This window comes from Podarcis filfolensis (genome assembly GCF_964270895.1).
Source record: "Podarcis filfolensis genome assembly, chromosome: 8".
Taxonomy (NCBI): domain Eukaryota; kingdom Metazoa; phylum Chordata; class Lepidosauria; order Squamata; family Lacertidae; genus Podarcis; species Podarcis filfolensis.
The window spans coordinates 71492095-71505264 of NC_139611.1; the positions used below are offsets into that span (position 1 = coordinate 71492095).

Here is a 13170-nt window from a genome sequence, read left to right on the forward strand (position 1 = left end):
ATCTGGCTCTGATCATAGAAGTTCTGGTTAACTTCTGGAGCAGTCCCAAAACACAACCATCTGTACACATAGACTCACAAGTCATTGAAATGGACCTGGGCTGTCACCATAGGGCGTCATGTGTTCAACGACCATGCGGTGATGTACTGTTACGAAAAAGGAGCAATGCTGCTGAGTGCTCCAGATGGCTGGAAAGCCAAACAGGATGTTGATGTTATGGGACTGTACCGTGGGAACAAGGGACAGTCTATTCTGTGCACTGAGCACCGGATGTTAGCTCAGAGTGTAACATGACCCTGTACCAGAAGTACATGGGTGGAGTTATTCCCTCTCTGCTATTGCTGTAAAGAGGGTGCAGACATGTTTCCTCTGCACTGCTGGAAAGACAGAAATAAAGGCATGTAAATACATTTCTGTCTGTCTCTCTCCCCTCCCTGGGGAATGAGGGAGGAGGGATGGTTGTGTTCTTCTCACGTTGGGAAGGATCGGCCGATAGAGATCTCGCCTTGTCTTGCCGGGAGTCGCTGATGGGGGAGATCAACAAGGAATCAAGCCGGGCACCTGGAGAGTGGCCAAATTCCTCTGACAAGGCTTTGAAGATCACAAGATATGGTAGCATTGCTGCTGGTTATCTGATCCATGGGAATCAGCATGAGAGGTGAGAGGTTGATGGATCGTGTGCCATCCTCTGCACCAAGGGAGGAAGATAACGTCTGCATTGCAGCCAGAAGCTGAACAGACGGCTGGACACCAAGAGGGGGTGTTTTCCAAGCATCGGAGCCCCGAAAAGGTATGCTGAATATCGGGCTAAAAGTGTGAATGCAGATTGATTCTCTGGTTCACAGGAGAGCTGCGTTTGGAAAAACAGCTCTGAGAGCTAGGCTTGCATACCAGAAATTCTTGTGGCGAGATAAGGATGAAGAGGTATGCACAGTTGCTAGGCAACGACCGTCAGTCGGCGTGGAAAGTTACTGACACCTGGGGCTGGCTCAGTCAGAGCAATGGGAAGGCGAAAGTTGTTTTGAATTCGCTTCTTTGCAAGGACAGTGAGACAGCTTGCAGATTGCCTGCCTGAGAGAGGCAGAAAAACAGCTCAAAAGAGCTTTTGGATTTTACTAGCTCGAGGGTGAAGAGCTGAGACTTGGATTCAAAATGGATGCCAAGGACAGGGGGAGGGAAGAACGGAGTTCTAATTCCCCCAATGATGTTGCTACTGGAGAGACTGCTGTAGCTTTGAACGTTGTCCGATGTTACAATTATGGACAGGCTGGGCATCTTCAGCGGAACTGCAAGAAGCCACGCCAGCCAAAAGGAGCGAAGGGCCGCTCAGCAAAGCCTGAGGCAGCAGGCAAAGGTCGTACCAAGTCTTCGGTGAAACCTGCAAAGGCCCTGATGGCGAAAGGAACTACGCCAGAAGTTGGACACTCTTTTATAATCGATACGGGCTGTACTGTGCATATGTCTCCGCACAAGCAGCTCTTTTCGACGTTTAAGAAGCAAAGCTTCGCTGTGAAACAAGCCAACGGTCAGGAGCTGGAGGCGACCGGGATTGGAACTGTGTATCTTAAGAGTCTGAACCTGACTATACACAATGTTTACTTGGTTCCTGAATTGAAGTTCAATCTGCTGAGTGTTTCGCAGATTGCAAAGAAAGGACTGAAACTGTCCTATGATGCTGAGAGCTGCAAGATCTTCAAAGATGGAGAGTTGTATCTTTCTGCCAGAGAGAAAGATGGACTGTATTTGTTGGACTTTGAGCAAAGTGATTACATGGAATGTAATTCTGAGTCTAACTTGATTTCTCTTGCAGGTGTGACCAAAACGAGCGCCAAGAAGGTGGCCAGGGTCGACAGAGCATTTCAGCGGGTGTATGCTGATGTGATTGGTCCTCTAGAACCATCTAGAGGCAATGCAAGATTTTATCTTGTGTGTGTGGATCGTTTCTCTAACTTTGTCTGGGTTTATGTGTTAAAGAGGCCACAGGAAGCCTTGGAAAGGTTTCAGGAGTTTTGTGACAAGGTTGAAAAGATGCACGATGCTAACATTGATTGTCTTTTGACAGATGAGAAGCAGATTTTTCTTTTACAGGACTTCCAGAGGTTCCTGCAGAAGAAAGGAATTAGACACAAGGTTGCTGTTTCAGCGGAAGCGTGGAACAGGGGTGTCTGTGTAAGGGTGAACAAAGAATTGCAAAAGGGGATGAATGCGCAATTGCTTAGTTCACATCTGCCACATGAGTTCTGGGCGGAGTCACTCATGTCGTATTGTCATGCGTGGGTGAGAAAGGTTTCAAGAGAGTTGGGAAGTTCTCCTTTTGAGAAACTGTTCCAGAGAAAACCTTCTGTTGCCCATTTCAAGGTTTTTGGGTCTCATGTGAGGACAGAAGCTCCAGGTGGAGTAAAGAATGCCAGAGGCATTTTTGTGGGATATGAAAAGGGTCTCTACAGAGTAATTTTGTCTGAATCTGGTCAGGTGATTCTCACAAAATTTCTAGAGAGTGTTCCTGAACAGGAGAGAGTGAAAGTACACACATTTCCCACAGAGGACGAGTCAGATGATGATGATGATTTTACAGATTACAGTGGTACTGAGAGTGACAGTGATAGCTCAGAGAGCTCAGTTGTCACAGTCATTGAGAGGAAATCTCACACAATGGATAGACCTTCACAGGTGAAGGATGAACCACTGTTTGCTATTGGAACTGGTTCTCCTAAGAGTCCTGAGACTGAACCAGTGAGCAGAGAGGATCAGCACCTCTTACGCAGGTCTGAGAGAGTTACAAAGGCTCAACCACCCAAAAGGTACTCAGAAGAGTTTGCTAACTTAGCTGTTGCATGTGTTGCTGTTGTACACAACCGAGGACAGGTTGGAGCTGTGTCTAAGTCAGAGACAAAGACACAACAGAGAGTTGCTAGCCAAGGTAATGCAGATGCACTCATTCCTTGGAAGCCAGACAACCAGAGAGGTACACTGGGGAAACCAGTGGCGAGTAGTTCCAAGGGTGGAACTGAAACAACAGGGGAGTGTTATGTGTTTAACAACTGTTTGTTTTCTTCTCTGGATCACGCTTTGCTTGCTGCAACACGCATTGATTCTTTTGGGGGAGGTTGTTACGAAAAAGGAGCAATGCTGCTGAGTGCTCCAGATGGCTGGAAAGCCAAACAGGATGTTGATGTTATGGGACTGTACCGTGGGAACAAGGGACAGTCTATTCTGTGCACTGAGCACCGGATGTTAGCTCAGAGTGTAACATGACCCTGTACCAGAAGTACATGGGTGGAGTTATTCCCTCTCTGCTATTGCTGTAAAGAGGGTGCAGACATGTTTCCTCTGCACTGCTGGAAAGACAGAAATAAAGGCATGTAAATACATTTCTGTCTGTCTCTCTCCCCTCCCTGGGGAATGAGGGAGGAGGGATGGTTGTGTTCTTCTCACGTTGGGAAGGATCGGCCGATAGAGATCTCGCCTTGTCTTGCCGGGAGTCGCTGATGGGGGAGATCAACAAGGAATCAAGCCGGGCACCTGGAGAGTGGCCAAATTCCTCTGACAAGGCTTTGAAGATTCCAACATGTACACCTCTTTTTCCAAAGGCTTCTGCTCCTGCATCGAGCCCACAATGGTTCCTTTCTTTCATTTTAGATCCTTGCAAAGCCTTAAAGTGCCGGACCAAGGAGACGTGCAAGCTGGAGGATGGCAAAGCAACATGCGTCCCGAATTACAACGAGACCTGCTGGGGCTGGGGAGACCCGCACTACCACACTTTCGACGGGAAGGACTTTGACTTCCAGGGCACCTGCACCTACACAATTGCCAAGTATTGCAGCAATGACACCACCTTGGTGCCGTTCACGGTGGAGGCAAAGAATGATCACCGAGGGAGCCAGACCATGTCCTACGTGAGACAGGCCAATATCTATGTTTATGGGCACAGCATCTCCATCCGCAGGAAGGAAGCGGGCAGAATCCGGGTGAGTCTTTGCAGTGGTGTCTTAGAATTACAGAACTGTGGAGTTGAGAAGGATCCCAAGGGGAATCTACATACATCAGGACATGCTACAGAGGAGAAAAGCCCTCTGGGGTGTTCCTGATAGTGAACCTGAGAGACAGATGTGATCTTGCAAGCCTATCCATTGGGCCCTTGGGACTCTTCCCAGAACATACACTTTCCCGGCAACACTTCCACACACACTAGTGTGGAAATTTGGGGGAATAAAATTATGCTGGGAAAATGAGAAACGGAGAGAAACAAAAACCAACATATTTGCCCAACCCTAGCATGGAAAAATAAATGCTATATTCACTGAATTTTATATGGGTGTATGAATGAATATGGATGTATGAATGTCATAGGACATCATAATACAGATACAGCAAACAATCATTTTGACATATTAAATAAACAAATATAAATGCAAAAAAACCCTGATTATTATTCAGTGCTTTATTTTCTGGGCTACTCAAGGGTATGCAGTACCGGCAGCTTTCCCCCCTCCGAAATGTTAAAATGTACTTACTGTAACAACTATATGGTGAGTGCCGACAACTTAAAAACAAACAAACAAACAAACAAACAAACCATTGTTGTTGTTGTTGTTGTTGTTGTTGTTACCTTTATTTAGTTATTGCATTTATTTCCCTGGTCTCCCAGGTCCTAGATAGTGACTTTATTTTTGCCTACAAACAGGGTACATATCTGGTCCAGGAGGGGTGTTTATGACAGGGACTGGAGAACAGTTAAGGGATGTGTGCCAAGGATGCTCATGTAAAGGGCAGTTTTGCAGGCAGTGGGAGACAGTGTCAGGGTCCTAAGCTGGCAATCGAGGGCGCTATTTCAGAAACTAGTGTACTGATGACTTTCTCTCCCCTGCCTACAGTTGAACGGTATCATCACAAGCCTGCCTGTAACTTTGGAGGACGGGAAGCTGTGGCTCTTCCAGAGTGGCTTAAACGCTGTGCTGCAAACCAGCTTTGGCCTGGTGGTGACTTTCGACTGGAGCATGATCCTGGAGGTCACTTTGCCCAGCAGCTACTACGGCACCATCTGCGGCCTCTGCGGGAATTTCAACCAAAACCCAGATGACGAGATGGTGACGCCCGCAGGCCACAAGCCTGCTTCTGAGGTGGAGTGGGCTAAGAGCTGGAAGGTGAACGACCGTGACCCTTTCTGCTGGGATGTCTGCGATGGGAACTGCCCGACGTGTGAAGAGAGCCAACGGCAGCTCTTTGGAAGTGAGGAGTTCTGCGGGCTTCTCACCCAGCTGGGAGAGGGACCCTTCCGCGAATGCCATGACAAGTTGAGCCCCGACAACTTCTTTGACAGCTGCCTCTATGACGTCTGCCTCAACCACGGGGCCAAAAACATCCTGTGCAAAGCGCTGGAAGCTTATGCTACTGACTGTCGCAAGGAAGGCGTGGTCATCCACGAATGGAGAGCACGGAGCGGCTGCGGTGAGAATGAGTCAGGGAGGGAAGCAGCTCCCCTGCATTGTGCTCCCAGTCCTCAAATGCTGATCCCCAACAAAGTTTCATTGGGCCAGTTTGCTAAGCTAAACCACGGCTAAGCATGAAAGAACAAACGTGCAGGCTTGCAGAGTGTGTGTTGGGGGGAATCATGGCTGCTTTGTTCCCTGCACAGCCCTGCAGCTGCTGCCATGCTACCCAAGGCTCAGCCATGGTTTGGTTTAGTGCTAAGTCTGAATAATAATAATAATAATAATAATAATAATAATAATAATAATAATATATTATTTATACCCCGCCCATCTGGCTGGGTTTCCCCAGCCACTCTGGGCGGCTGCCAACAGAATATTAAAATACAATAGTCTATTAAACATTAAAAGCTTCCCTAAACAGGGCTGCCTTCAGGTGTCTTCTAAAAGTCTGGTAGTTGTTTTTCTCTTTGACATGTGGTGGGAGGACGTTCCACAGGGCAGGTGCCACTATTGAAAAGACCCTCTGCCTGGTTCCCTGTAACTTGGCTTCTCGCAGCGAGGGAACCGCCAGAAGGCCTTCGGCGCTGGACCTCAGTGTCTGGGCAGAACGATGGGGGTAGAGACGCTCCTTCAGGTATACTGAATCTCTGCTCATGCTCTGTCTCATGCGACTCACGGTTTGCTCGAGGGAGAGGTAGAGGCTGCACAAATTTCATATTGAAACACATTTTTAAACATATGTTTCATTAAAAAATACATATTGAAATGCATATATTCTCAACATATGCATTTATAAACATAATGTATTCTAATATATCTGTATTTTAAAACAAATTATGTTAATTTTTTTGAGCCGAAAACTAACTCAAAATTTGAAGATTGAAATCTGAAGGATCGTTTTGTTCTGCTCTGCACGTAGTTATGGCAGGAGTGGACCAGGTCAGTTTCCAAAGAAGTCACAGAAACTGAATCTCTGGAGCATCACTGCTTGCCCCATGATTTAACTTATATGTGTTTATTAATTACAGTTATTCATATACTGCCTTTCTAGAGACAAATCCTTCTCAGACAGCTTGAAGGCAACATTAACTTTAATATATATATATATTCAGAAACGCAAACAATATCAACATATTAAAAAGTCACCAGGATCCTTTCCAAAGGATAGTGGCTGGCAGATGGCCCTATAGTGGGTGGCGGAAAGGACAGTCTAGCCAGAAGTCGTATGTACCTTCCCTTTTATTGCTCCTGAAATTCTTCCCACGGGACCCGTAGCGAATGCCATGGTGGGGCAGTGGCGCTTCCTTGACCTCTGGTTGGTTGCATCAATGCTGCTCAACAGGAGGATGAGGGCAAGAATGGAGGTGGTGAGGTCAGTGCAGTGCAAAAATAAAATAAAATTGCACCACGGTGATTTCACTCCCCAGTCTCAACCTCCCAGGAAACAGCAGTGATGAAACTGACCAGAGTTCAGGTGTGCACCGCAGCCACCACACCATCCACTACTGCAGAAGACAGCTTGCCCTCTGGGGTGGAGGAGGTAGAGCAAGAGCTGAGATGGTCTTTGCTTGCTTCCCCCTCTCTCCTCCAGTCCTTCCCACAGAGCAGTTTATGACAGGTGGCTTTGTGGAAGTGTGCTGGTGGTGGAGGGGGTAGTCTACCTGGAGCAGGCTCTGGGGTGGTCTTTGCCTGCCTCCTTGTCTCATGTAATCCTTCCCACTTGATTGTGGATGACAGATCCTGTGCAGGTAGGGAGAGGATAGACTTGCTGAAGCAGACCCTGAGGTGGTCTTTGTCTGTCCTCTCTCTCCTATCCCTAGTGTCAGGCTCTGGAGAAATGGCTTCCTCCCCGCCACCCTTTGGCCGTGCATCAGCAGAAGAAAGTAATTAGAGTCCCTTACCAGTTTGAGGTGATGTGGGTGACACTGTGGTCTAAACCACAGAGCCTAGGGCTTGCCGATCAGAAGGTCGGCAGTTCAAATCCCCACAATGGGTGAGCTCCCGTTGCTCGGTCCCTGCTCCTTCCAACCTAGCAGTTCAAAAGCATGTCAAAGTGCAAGTAGATAAATAGGTACCACTCCAGCGGGAAGGTAAATGGCTTTTCCGTGCACTGCTCTGGTTCGCCAGAATGCTTAGTCATGCTGGCCACATGACCTGGAAGCTGTACACTGGCTCCCTCGGCCAATAAAGCAAGATGAGCGCCGCAACCCCAGAGTCTGGGGCCTAATGACCGGGGTCCCTTTACCTTTGCCTTTACCAGTTTAAGATTGTTTTAATGATCACAGCAAAAGAACAACGCAGCCATTCTTGGAGTAAAGGTGCTCTCAACTAAGTGTCCCTCCTACTTCCCCTCAAGTTATCTCCATCGCTTCTCCCTTCTGGCAACCTGATCTCGCAACCACTGAGCCTTCTGCATAGCAACCTTATCAGCTCTCCTTGCCCTTGGAGATAAAGGCTGGACACTTTCTAGCAAAGGGGAGTCAGTTATCCCTCTCTCCTAGCTGTTCCCCGCTCAGCTCTGCCCAACTGTTGTTCTCCGAACTATGTCCCTCTGCAAACCAATTCTCTAAATCTATACAGCTCCACTGTTCCTGGGGAGCTTCTGTCAGGAGCAGCAAGAGGGGAAGGTTCCCACCATTCCTCATCAGAGCTGTAATCCTCAGTCTGGTCTCTGACACCTAGGTTAGACAGTGATAGATGGCCATGAGGTGGCAGTGCTGGTACTTGATCTCTCCTTTTGTTGCAAAGTCTTTGTTGCTTTGCCCTCTTTCAGCTTTGTCGTGCCCTGAGAATAGCCACTATGAGGCCTGTGGAAACGCCTGCCCAGCCAGCTGCTCTGACCGATCTGCTCCTTCGACATGCGATAAGCCCTGCGTGGAAACCTGCCAGTGTGACCAAGGCTATGTGCTCAGCACTGACAAGTGCGTCCCCATGAAGAGCTGTGGCTGCACTCACAATGGGCTCTACTACAAGCCGGAGGAGGAGTTCTGGGCCGATGAAACCTGTGGCTCTCGCTGCAGGTGTGATCCCAGCCTGGGCATGGTGGTGTGCAGTCCAGCCAGCTGCAAGGCTAGCGAAAGGTGCATGACGGTGGATGGCATCCGGGGCTGCCACCCCATCAGCTATGCCACTTGCACAGCAACTGGGGACCATCACTACACCACCTTCGATGGGAAGAGATATGACTTTTCGGGCACTTGCGTCTATCAGCTGGTTGGGCTCTGCTCCAAGGACCCAACTCTCACTCCGTTCACCATCTCGATCCAGAACAGCCAAGGCAGTAAGACGATGCCTTTCTCTTCTGTGGTTACCTTGGACATTTACAACAAAACCGTTACGATCAGCCAGGAGCACCCTCACACAATCAAGGTATCGGGGACATAGGGAGAAGAAATTGTATGGGATAGTGCAGGCATGGGGACCCTGTGGCCCTCCAGATGTCATTGGGATGCAATTCCTTTAGGAATTGATTTAGGCACTAGGAGAAGATATATTGTTTAGCTACTATCTTTCCTTGCTCATGAGAGTGAGATCAGCAGTGCACTATCCTTTGCAGCTTAAACTTGGAAGCAAAGACAAGGTTGGTTTAACCTCCTCGAAACAATGATCCAGGATGCTTTAAGGCAGAGTGGATTTTCCCTGGTATTACCCCTTTTCTCCCCTTTAAAAATAATAGCTGCACATAGACATTGTTTTTGTGAAGAAGCAAAAGTAGTATTTACTTACATACGTAATTTAGGTCTTAAAGCAGCAGCTACAGTAGCAAAGTAAAGGCAGCCATAAACATAGGGAATTGCCTCAAATTAAGTCAGATCAATTGACCCATCTAGCTCAGTACTGTTGATACTGACTGGCATCAGTGGCCTAGGTTTTCAGAAAAGTTTTCACACTCACCCTGCAAGTCACATGGAGGTGTCAGGGATTGAACCTAGGATCATCTGCATGCAAGACAGATGTTCCACAAAACACCTAAGGCCCTTCCCCCAAGCATAGGCTGTGACATATTTAGTTCATTTAGAAGCACAGAATTGTAAAGTTGGAAGAGACCACAAGGATCATCTAGTCCAACCCCCTTGCAATGCAGGAATCTTTTACCCAATGTGGGGCTCAAACCCACAACCCTGAGATTAAGAGTCACATTATCTACTGACTGAGCTATCCCTCATGGACAATATTCCTGTATCTAAACCTTAACAACCCTCACAACTCCACACAATTACTCATTATCTCCCCTATTCTCCAGTCAGCATGAGCAATGCTTATGGTAGTGAGAAATGAAGCTCAACAACATCTGAAGTGCCATGGGTTCCTCCTTCCCAGCAATAGACCTTTTGGTCAAGTTCTTAATCCACCCTCCTCTATCACCTTCTTTGGGTTGGCAGGCTATATTTTGGCACCTTGGCAACATTTTCTCTGTCTCCTCTAGGTGGATGGAGTATTTGTGGATTTGCCCTTCTACCACGAAGATAAGGTGAAGGCCTACATCAGCGGAGCCCATGTCCTTGTAATAACCAACTTTGATCTGACCGTGACCTTTGGCTGGAACAGACTGGTCCACGTCACTGTTCCCAAGAGTTACCGCAACGCGCTTTGTGGCCTCTGTGGCAATGACAACCAGGACTCCAGTGATGATCTGATCATGAAGGGCGGGAGCCCAGCAGCCAATGTCAACCAGTTTGCAGAGAGCTGGAAGATAGGCGAGATCCCTGGTTGTGGGAATGGATGCACCAGCAACTGCCCTGTGTGTGAAGAAGCACAGAAACAAACCTACAAGGAGGACCGGTACTGTGGGATCCTCATCAGAAAGGATGGGCCATTCAAGCAGTGCCACAAAGCTATAGATGCAATAGCCTACTTCGAGGATTGTGTTGTTGATGTCTGCCGATACAAGGGCCACCATGAGACTCTCTGCAGTGCCATCAGTGCTTACGTGACAGCCTGCCAAGCTCAAGGCATCCAGATCGGGCAATGGCGATCAGCCTCCTTATGCAGTAAGTATTGGATCTGCTTCAACAGGGTAGCACTTATCTAAATTGGGCTACAGTGATGTTTAAAATTGCTGCTAGCATGCAGAGTTTGTGCTGCGGTGCTTTGATTGTTCTCAAGCTAACTTTTTAGACTATCATGGAGTGTGGTTGTATTTAATGGGGAATCATGCTTGGAGTAGACCCATTGAAATCAATGGGCTTCTCATATTCAGAGTAGACCCATTGGAATTGATGGGCTTATATAACCAGTTGAGTGGGTTGTATCTAACTTACTCAGAGTAAATCCACTAGAAATAATGGACCTGACTTAGTCAGGTTTCGGTTTACTCAGAGTAGAACTGGCATTGGGTACAACCCATTGATATTACTGAGTTTATTCTGTGTATGACTTAGTTCGATACCACCTAATATTCTGAATTAACCTTTAGATGGGTTATTTACATTATTCTGAAGAACATTTTCTAAAAATGCAGTTTATACATTTACTAAACTTAAATTTGTGGGTGAAACAACCAGCCAAACCATGGTTCCCAGCAACACTAGGGGCCAGTAATAGGTGGGGCAGACATAGAATCATGGAATTGTAGTGTGTGAAGGAACCCCAAGGTTCATCTATTCCAAGCCCCTGCAATGCAGGAATAATACACTGCACATACATTTTAGCTTAAAATCAGGCTGGCAAAGTTGGGAAGGGGATTATTAAAATTAAACTAATTCAGATGATTTTGTGTGTGTGCATGACAGAACAGAAAGTCCTGGCTGATTCCACCTGGCTAAGATAACACCTAGCATTGATACCCCCCACCCCACCCCATCTTTTCCTCCTCAGCTGTTCATGGTCTCTGATGTTTCCTTTCAGGTCCTTCCTGCCCCCGTAACTCCCGCTATGATCTCTGTGGCAATGGCTGCCCTGTCACCTGCCATGGCCTCTCGGCTCCAGATGGGTGTCAAATGTCCTGCAAAGAGGGATGCTATTGCGATGCTGGGTTTGTCCTGAGTGGAGACCGGTGCGTCCCTGTCGGGGACTGTGGCTGTGTGTACCAAGGCAGGTACTACAAGAAGGGAGACAGTTTTGTCCCCAGCGCCTCCTGCCACGAAAGATGCCGCTGCGGAGACAACGGAGCTGTGGAGTGTCAGAAGGTCTCCTGTGGGGCCCAAGAGGAGTGCAGGGTGGAGAACGGCATCCAAGGCTGCCACTCCATCAGCTGCGGCAAATGCAGCGTGGCTGGAGGAACCCAGTACCTTACCTTTGACGGACAGACCTTCAACTTCTTCGGCTCTTGCACTTACACCTTGGCCAAAGTCTGCAGCAAGAATCCCGAGCTTGCACACTTTTCCGTTGTGGTGGAGAATGAGGGGTCAGGCGACAGTGAAGTTGTGCCGAAGACGGTTGTTGTCACTGTGCATGGTTACGCCATCAGTCTTGTGAAAGGAATGACCTGGAAGGTTCTGGTAGGTGTCCTGTTCTGTTCATCTGCTGGAAGTTGTCTCCTTCCGGTCCACATACGAACATCACATAGAGACACTATGTGAAAGTCTCCCACTTCCTTGCAGCGCTGTTACCTTTCCACTGGGCACAGTTGATCTTCCATCATTAATTTCCCCCAGGTCTGAAAGGTCTGCAGCCAAGTCCAAGAAATAGTGTACATAGGGAACTGTCTTACACTGAGTCAGACCATTGGTCTTTTTAGTTCATTATTGTCTACACCAGGCATAGGCAAACTCGGCCCTCCAGATGTTTTGGGACCACAACTCCCATCATCCCTAGCTAACAGGACCCCTAGTGGTCAGGCATGATGGGAACTGTAGTCTCAAAACATCTGGAGGTCTAAGTTTACCTATGCCTGGTCTACACTGATGGCCAACAGGTCTCAGTCCTACCTCGAGACTGAACCTGGGACCTTTTGCATGCAAAGTAGATGCTCTGCCACTGAGCTACTATGGAGAACTTGTATGGAATATCCACCAGGCTGGGCTGTCTCCAGGTTTGAGGGGGGCCTTGAACAAAGTTCCTTCTGGTTGGTCCCCTCCCCTATAGGAAGGAGAAGCAGCAGATAGCAATATCCCAAGCACCATCTGGTGTCTGGTTTTAGCTGCCATTTAGATTTCCCACAATGCTTCGAAGTGACGCTAAGATGGCAGTTCACACACGCAACTGCTTAGCACTGACTGGTGCACAGGAATGCTTAAAAAAAAATGTCCCAAGGCATGCACCAGTAGGGGGCTCTGCCAAGATCTCATGGCCCAACATCTGCCGGATACTTCAGAGTACTGATGCTGGTCCTATCACCAACGTAAAAGTTCAGCGTATGGTTCTTAACTATTTCTCCATCCAGCATTGCAGGTTACAGCAGGATAAGAGGAAGTGTGAGTGATTTGGACTTCCCATTTCTGTATTCTCAGTGTATTTTATTTATTTATTTAACAATATACCGCTTAATCAACTAAAACTTCTAAGCGGTTTACGTAACGCAATATAAAATACTGGTTCAAATCAAACATTAGAGACAAATGGGCATAAAATGTGTCAACGTATAGATAAAATCAGCAATTTGAAAACAGATGTAAATTTTTAAAAATGCATGTTTTAAAAATTACATGCCTGGGTAGACTTGGCTAAGCTGTAGATTTATTTAACATGATTTGTGTACTGCTCAGTTATCAGAGCAGTTTACATCAAACAATGCAAAGCATTCACTGAGACAAAATCAAATGAAATCAAATGTCTACATCAAATTTATCAAGGTATG

At 47.4% G+C, this 13170-nt stretch overlaps 1 protein-coding gene across 1 annotated transcript in view; it reads left to right on the forward strand.

Moving 5' to 3' along the window:
- LOC310768526 (IgGFc-binding protein-like) overlaps window positions 1-13170 on the forward strand; it is a 36773-nt gene that overhangs the window by 17051 nt on the left and 6552 nt on the right. Inside the window, exons 12-16 of the mRNA XM_083626676.1 lie at window positions 3640-3968; window positions 4875-5448; window positions 8206-8801; window positions 9859-10423; window positions 11280-11872. Coding sequence (XP_083482802.1) covers window positions 3640-3968; window positions 4875-5448; window positions 8206-8801; window positions 9859-10423; window positions 11280-11872 — 2657 coding nt within the window. The remainder of the gene's footprint in view (window positions 1-3639; window positions 3969-4874; window positions 5449-8205; window positions 8802-9858; window positions 10424-11279; window positions 11873-13170) is intronic.